The sequence below is a fragment of the Bactrocera tryoni genome, chromosome 4 (genome assembly GCF_016617805.1).
Source record: "Bactrocera tryoni isolate S06 chromosome 4, CSIRO_BtryS06_freeze2, whole genome shotgun sequence".
Lineage (NCBI taxonomy): Eukaryota > Metazoa > Arthropoda > Insecta > Diptera > Tephritidae > Bactrocera > Bactrocera tryoni.
Window position 1 is genome coordinate 25,513,943 of NC_052502.1, and position 8,886 is coordinate 25,522,828.

The window sequence follows — 8,886 nt, forward strand, 5'->3', positions numbered from 1 at the left end:
TCCAAAATTCCGACCGTTTTCGACGCAAGTTGACACGCAAACGCCTCAGTATGGCCAAATAAATTTCTTATTGACCGTCTGTTCTTCAGGAACATATTTATGTTGCATCAGATTATGAATATCTATGTAAACGATGAGCATCACCTTAATTTTTGAGCGGCCTTGGCGTGGTTTTTGGCTTCGACTCGTTTATTTCCTGTCCATTCCTAAGATTTTTGACATGGTTGCATGTCTCACCGGCCATTATAATGGTCTCCATAAGTATGGGACCGATGTTCGCACGATCAAGAACTCTCTTTCTACTCTTTAAAAAAAAAATCAGCTTAATCGGGACGATATATTCACCAACATTATTCGAACGGATTCGGAAGGGATGTCAAGCTCCCTTGCCATCTCTCTAACACTTGCCTGACAATTTTCAAGTATTTACCATACCCTTCACTTTTTTTAAATTTTCAACAGTTGGAAAAGTAGAAGGTCGTCCAGAAGGGGGCATCTCTTCAACGATCTCTCGACCGTCGTTGAAGGCTTTGTATCACACGTGGGCTTGTGTTTTTGATAAAACTGAATCACCGTAAGCCTTTTCCAACATTCGCAAGGATTCTGTATACGAAATTTGGTCCTAAATTTCTATTGTGAATTAGCCTCTAGGGTATTGAGACACATATGCCACAATAACAACTAAAAAAATCGTTGTTGTTATGTTATACTCCATTAAAATAATCACACGATTCTTTTGGTGAATTGGTTTTCACCGCGGAGACCCTTCGCGAGTATTCCTATATCTGATATACCTAATTTACTAAGTGTTCGATCAGAGGATATGCTTTACACACCTGTGATGAAAAAGTAAGATGAGTTGATTGTCGTGGTGTGTTTAATTCTCTCTTACGGGCCAAACTGTCAACAAGGATGGTTCCTGATTTGGCTCCGTGCGACTTCTGCCAATTCAACAAACTCAAAAGGCCAATGCGTGGGACGCCGTTTTGATATGATTAAGCAGATAGAAAACAAATAGAAGAAGGTCTTGCAGACTACACCTATAAAACACTATTCTGAATGTTTCGAGAACTGGAAAAACGTTGAAAAAAATGCGTTTTATTGGGCGGAGAGTACATTAAAGGGAAGGAAAATGATTTGAAAGCATACATACAGAATTTACATTTTATGAAAGAATTCACCTTAGTTTAGGAGCATAGTAGTACGCGCATATATTTTATGGGCTTAAAAAGCTATTTTTCATGGCATTGGCTTTTTTGTTTGTATGTAATGGTTTTGTGGGACTCAAATATTTCAAAAGCTGTACGATCAAATTCTTATTATTTTTCTATTGCCTTCACTTTACGTACTCCAAAGAAGGCAATTCGAGGCAAAAAATTGGAGTATTAATTGCTTTTGCGATGACAGAGTGCACGAGTGGTTTCAACGTTTTCAAAGTGGTCGTGCGAACATAAATAACGACCAACATGAGGGCTAATCAAAATCCGTGATCACCTGAAATTCCATTGAAACTGTGCCGAAATCATCATTGAAATTCATGGAAATGGAATTGAACATCTCCAAAACATCGATTTATCGCATTTGGACCGAACATTCAAAAGGCTTGCACCGGTATACTGGCGGTAATACCGGCCAACGAGCTAAAACACTCATTCGACATGCTTTTAGACCGTTCAAAAAGCTGTATTGAAGAAGAAGGAGACTATTTTGAATAAAATAAATTGATTTTATCGAAAACACCATTTGTTCTATTTTTTTCAAATCCTGTTTACTTTGGAAAGCACCTTGTATTTCTCTCGAGTATAGTATAAACCATACTTTTATATCTTTAAAATTCAACTTAGTGGCTAATATCCTATGACCCAAAAACTCCTCAAAATATCGGTAGGGACCGGAGCACTGGTTAATATCAGATACATCCTAAATGTAAATAATCGTTGTGGAAGTAGGAAACTAACTAATTGAGAAACAAAAACTAATGAAAAGCTTATAAAGCAACAACTTTTATGCTTGCTCTTTCACTTTCGAAAGTAAGTTTGGGCAGAGTCGGTAGTTTGCAAAGCCCCGTTAAAGCACTCCTTTTGATAGTTCCGAGCTTTCACTTACTTATATGTATAGTCTTATATCTTTCGTGTCCTAAAAAAGCTTATCAGGCAAGCAAGACACTACATGGCCGCATAACTACAAATACTGATTGTAGAAATCAACTACATTAATAAGTTTTACACTTTATAAAGAAAATATACTAATAACACACCATTTTTATTTATATTTGCAGCTAAAACGCCGTCATTCGATAAAGATCGTGACTACATCGGCTTTGCCACCCTACCCGAGCAGGTGCATCGGAAATCAGTAAAACGTGGTTTTGAATTTACGCTCATGGTTGTCGGTGAATCAGGCCTAGGCAAGTCGACGCTGATCAATAGTCTGTTTCTCGGTGACCTATACAAAAATCGAGTAGTACCAAATGTTGAAGAGCGGCTCGAGAAAACGACGCGTGTCGAAAAGAAGACAATGGATATAGAGGAACGCGGTGTGCGCTTACGCTTAACGGTGGTGGATACACCCGGTTTCGGTGACGGCATCAACTGTGAGGACAGTTGGCGCGTCTGTACCGCCTACATCGACGAGCAGGTGAGTGGCATGATATGAAAAGAGAATAATTGTGTATGAAAACTAATGTTGCACGTTTACTTGCGCGCGCAGTTCCGTCAATATTTCACAGACGAGAGTGGACTGAATCGTCGCAATATACAGGATAATCGTGTGCATTGTTGTTTGTACTTTGTGCCGCCGTGGGGCCACAGGTGAGTGTTTATGCCGTATCCATACCATATCGAATTAAACTTTAATTTGCGTTTGCAGTCTACGCCAGATGGATCTGGATCTCATTAGGCGCCTACACCGCAAAGTCAATATAGTGCTGGTGATCGCCAAGGCGGATTGTCTGACCAAAAATGAGGTGCGCAAACTCAAGGAGCGCATACTGCAAGATCTGGAGGATAACAAAATACAGTTATATCAGTTTCCCGAATGCGATTCGGACGAAGATGATGACTTCAAACAGCAAGATCGCGATCTAAAAGCATCGATACCATTCGCCGTCGTCGGCAGCAACACGATACTTGAGGTGGCGGGCAAAAAGGTGCGCGGCCGCCAGTATCCCTGGGGTGTGGTGGACGTGGAAGATCCCGAACATAGTGATTTCAATAAATTACGCACTTTCCTTATCTCGACACACATGCAAGATCTGAAGGACACCACACAGGATGTGCACTACGAGAACTTCCGTGCACAATGCATCTCACAGATATCGCAACATGCGCTCCGAGAGCGCGGCAAATTGAAGCGCGACTCGATTAGCTCGACCAATGGTTTTGATGCGGCCATTTCGGAAACCGATCGTCTGTTGTTGCAGAAAGACGAAGAGATACGACGCATGCAGGATATGCTCACGCAGATGCAGGAGAAACTCAAGCAGACACATTTGATGGAGATGAAGAAAAACGACAGTGTCATCGATGTTTAAGCGCAAACAAAGAAAGAGAAAGGGAGAGAGAGAGAGAGAGAGAGAGAGAGAGAGAGAGGTAGAGAAAGAGAGAGAGGGTGCTACAGAGTAACCAGCAGAGAGCAGCTTGTTTGGAGGAGTAAAATTACTTTGTAGGCGTGAGCTCGAACCCCAGTAAATCCAAAAACTACCAATATTTCGCGCACAACTGTACAACACTGAGTATTTATGATTTGGCAAATACTTTTTTAAAGTAATGCTAGAAGCACAGACACATACAAATATACATATATTACAATATAGAGTACACACAATTAGCTTAGTTTGAGCTTAAATTCAACCAAACAGAGTTAGGTTAGGTTCCCTTGCACAAATACTAGGCGCACCAAAGTGTTTTCCGAGCTCATTTAGACTTCGATTTTCATTTTCGAAATTTGGCCACACACATACCAGTGCATAAAATAAGAATATATTGTCAAATATAAAGGAAAACAACGATCAGCATTTAAGCATTATTTCGAAGCGTCGATAATCCCAAAAATTGGCAAAATATTTATTCCACCACACACTCACACACAAATCCATATAAATGCATTCCCAATCCATCATTACGAAAGTGTAAGATTTATGTAGTCTGCAAAACGAATAAGCGGTTTTTTTTAGAATCCAAACGTTAGCGGTATTCACAAGCGTTAAATAGCTACTTACTAATCAATTGCATATTAGAAGCGATCATATTTAAACGAAAAATATATAATTACAAATAATAATAAAAATAAATTTACAACAACATTTTCGAAAATAGCGATGCATTTAAAAAATATTTGCATATTAAGAGCTCAAATTGGATGGCAACATGAACATTTTTTTCAAAACAAAACTACAGGGAAGTGCGATTAATCGATTGTGGCTAAAACGAGCGATAATAAATGAAAGGAAAATAATCCAATATTTTTTTTGTATATATCAATATATCGTCAGTTTTCAGATTTTCCTTCAACTGTGGCTAAATCTTGTTGCTAATAGAAGTTAATTAATTGAAATTTAATTGGCCTGAATTTTGTTAAAATAATTGTCATTGAAAAGTTTTTATGTAATTAAAATTTAAAAATTTAAATTAAATTAAATTAAATAATTAATATAGTAATTTAATTTAATTTCAAACATAATTTAATTCAATTTAATTGGATTTCTATATTAATTAACTAATTTAATTTAATATCGAATAATTTAATTCTAAAAGTTAATTTGAAAAATTTAATTGAATTAATATTTAATTAATTTAATTTAATTAAGTTTGAAATTAAATAAAATTAATTAATTAATATAAATAGTAATTAAATTAAATTTAATTAAAGTAAGTTCGAAATTAAATTAATTAAATTAATTTTTCATTGCTCTTGTTCCATAAATCACTTTAAATAAATCCAAAACTCATTATTCTCTTTTGAATTGAACAAAATTAATTAAATTAAATTTATTGCTCTTAATTAAAACATTTTGTATTAATTTAATTAATAATTTTAAGACTTTTAGTTCAATAAGACATGTGGGCTTAATAACAGACATTACGCTGGACTAAACTTTAATCTAACTGTAGTCATTTGGAGAGTTTTTCAATTTTATTATTCCTGCCAAGGTCATTTATGAGTATATTTCTGATAAGCGAGCTCTTATACCATCCGAAAATAAAATTACAAACTTTTAATTTTAATAATTTTTTTTTAATTTTTTTTACAACAAATTTTGTTTTTGTTTTTACAAAAAATTATTTTTTTTTACTTAATTTTTTTTTTTTAATTTTATATAATAAAAATTACATTTTTTTTACCGAAAATGTTGTTTATGTTTTTAGAAAAAAATTATAATTTGTTTATAAAACTGACTTATTTTTTTACAAAAAAAATATTTTTTAATTATTAATTCAGTTATTTACATTTTTTAATTTTTTGATATTTTAAAATTTTCAATAATTAAAACTTCACATATGTATTTTTAAAAATTAATAAACCGGGTATAAATGTTATAAAAAATATCACATTATAAAAAAAATATTGCTTTAAAAATGCTTAGTCATAATCGATAATCGCCACAACCCCATTACGAATTTTTTGAAATTAAATAATTATCTGCAAAAGCAAATATAATAATAAAAGCGAATCATTTTAGCAAAAGCATAACAGTATTGCTATAAAAAATCATTTATCATGCAAGCAAAGAACAAAAAAAGAAAAAATGAAGAAAAATATAAGAAAGTTTGAAGGAAAACATACCAAAGCAGTGAGCGTATCAGCATTAAGCGTGTATTGTTTATAAGTAGACAGCGTGCGAAGGGCGTGAGCAGGTCTGCAAACAATTATAAAAATATTATTAATTTAAAAAAAAAAGTAATTAATTATCAGTAATTAAAAAACAAATTAAAAATATAATTAAATAAAAAAATTAATTATCAATAATAAAAATAATTAATTAATTATCAGTGAAAAAAATTATTAATTAAAAATTAAAAACTAAAATATAAAAATAACATAAAATACGAAATATGAATTTAAAACTTGAATTAAAAAAAATTAATTAAATTAACAATATTATTAATTGTACTAATTTTTTAATATATTAAAGTAATAACATTATTAATTAGAATAAATTTTAATTTGAAAATACAAAAGTATGAATTTAAAAATTAATAAAATATAATTAATTTTAATTAAAAACATAATTGATCAAAAATTAATTTTAATTTGAAAATACAAAATATGAATTTAAAATTTGAATAAAATAAAATTAATTAAGTTAATAAAATTATTAATTATTAATTGCAATTAATTTTAAAGCAACGTTTTAATAAGTATATCGTCGTCTGCTATTATAGTTAAACTGAATATTGTTGTATTTATATTTTTGCATAAGTTTTCTATGTAAAACCATCTTACTAACTAAACAAACTAACTGCGAAAACACACACACACATACTACATACATTTTGTATTATATTTTTATTTTTAAGCTATAACGATTTACATAAATTAACTATACTCACACATACAAACACACATCAACTACATCAGCTTAATTGTATATAAGTACAGTTATGCAGCTGGAAAAGTCTTTGAACTCGCTGCAGCTTAATGCAGCGAATTGTCAATTTGAAGCTCAACTAAACACCAACTTTCACACTACAAACACTCGAAACATATTTACATACAAACATAACCTATAAACATATTTCGGTTGCAAAGTCTTGTATATGATGTGCCAGGAATTCATGTTAAACTGCATGTGAATTGGTATGACGACTTTGTTATTTGATGGATCAAATTTGTTGGTGCATCGCATTTTCCTTGGTTATATAATGGTTGGTTATATATATTTCTGCATAAGGAAGGAAATACGAACAATTACACACCACCACAAACAAACACAGATCAAATGCGAGTAAATTACGCCATGATTGCCAATACGAACCATACTACATTTCATTATTACGGGCATTTCATTAATATACGATACTAGAATAAGAAGCGATAATGATTTTCATTTAGCATTTTAGAATTTCAAGATCAAAAGCCTACACAAATTAATAACCGATGATATAAAAATATTTCGCTGCTTTATTTCGAGCTAACAACGAACTTCGCAGCAGCGCTACTCAGGGCGTTTCAAATACGCATTTCGACTCGCAAGCAGCGTCGGACCGATTTACTGACTTTGCCACATACATACTTCATTACGCCAGATGCCAAAAAAAGCTGCCCTCGGGCTTCACTATACTTTCACACACAATCACTACTCACAATATGCATTGGATTGCCTTTGAATTTGATATTACTAATGGAATTATATGAAGCAATTAATTTTATTTCCATTTTAGATTATTAAGATATATCATTAGGAGTAAAATTTTCGCTTTCAATGGGACAACTCACCACATTGGCCGATATTTCGCGGAATAAAGTCACCGGAAGTTCGAACACCTTTATTAGCATATGGGGGCTTCGTGGTGCGCTTCGAATTGATTTCACCCCATTTTTGATATTATCGGATATATTATTATAAGTGGTAAACTCCCCAATTATATTATTCCCCACATTTACTGGATATTTCTATCAACAACTATAGATATCATGGCCCGCCATAAGGCAGCCAGGACTCGGGACAGTTTCTGGGCCGGGATTGAGCCACATTTCACTTACAAGCGGCCCAGCTCTCGTTTAATTATCTGAAAAGCCGCATCCCCGCCATAAACACTTCACTATGGGCATCGAGAGCGGTACCATGACTTCAATGGAATTTTAATTTGACATTACGGGAAAATAGCATACTGCAGCACAATTTCTCGCTCATTTCACCGTCACAATAAGTCGATAATAAATTTCAGCCGAAATCAGCCTGTCGGCCCCGACGCGATCACCAAAAAATTTTCAATAACCGGTTCCTTACAAAACCCCACCTGACCAATCATCATTGCACCAAATGCCCCAGACGTTTTCCCTCTAACCCATTAGGCACCAGACCTCAGCCCACTCCTCCAAAATCATTCACCGCCCCCCACACCATCCTCCCACCCTGCCCCACACCCCCTCAAAATCACCCTACACCCCCAAAGCATTTGAAAATTACAAACAAAACCATGTTCCCAAACTTACCCCTCAATATACTCCATGAAGGAAAGCACCATTTTATACTGGTAGCAATGGGCAAGAGATTATAGGCTAACAATTTTATTTACATGCGTTATCGAAGACAGCCACCCGGCACATCATCACAATACTTTTAAAGCCACAAGCTTTAAGGGATACACGCAAGCAACCCAAACAAACAATTTAACTTCAGTATATCACCGTTTTAAATGACATACACATTATTATTAATCAAAACAAAACAATAGACATTTCTTTGCTAATGGATAGGCATACCATGCATGGCAAAATACACACTTCGGCAGCACCACTGGCCCGATAATTTCAAATGACTCACACCGACCGACCAATATCATCAGTTTTCTAATAAGTATTTTAATATAAATGTTTTATTACTTTCGGGGCCAGAATACGCTGGCTTCTTTGGCAAAAGATGGGGTCTCGAAGGTATTGATTTCTTTATTATTTGAAGATACTCGTGTTTCACTGATTCGCATGCAATATTGAGTACTCAAAGTTCGGTTTGCTAAATTTCTGATAAGCATTGCCACAGGGACGCACTATATAGTTTCAATGACTTAGTGACATTACATTTTTATAATGATTTCTTTAGTTGGCCATTTCAAATGGAAACACAAATTTTAAACAAACTCGCTCAATTTTCTCACAATACTGCGACAACTTTGACATTGCATTTCCAGCTAATTATGATTTAAGCATTATTGCACTGAATGA

The 8,886-nt window shown here is 33.8% G+C and overlaps 1 protein-coding gene across 1 annotated transcript in view; it reads left to right on the top strand.

The window, feature by feature from the left end:
* LOC120774074 (septin-2-like) overlaps positions 1 to 4,319 on the top strand; it is a 62,306-nt gene extending 57,987 nt beyond the window's left edge. Inside the window, exons 2-4 of the mRNA XM_040103392.1 lie at positions 2,279 to 2,637; positions 2,710 to 2,810; positions 2,869 to 4,319. Coding sequence (XP_039959326.1) covers positions 2,279 to 2,637; positions 2,710 to 2,810; positions 2,869 to 3,532 — 1,124 coding nt within the window. The 3' untranslated portion in view covers positions 3,533 to 4,319. The remainder of the gene's footprint in view (positions 1 to 2,278; positions 2,638 to 2,709; positions 2,811 to 2,868) is intronic.
* Positions 4,320 to 8,886: the final 4,567 nt, after the last annotated feature.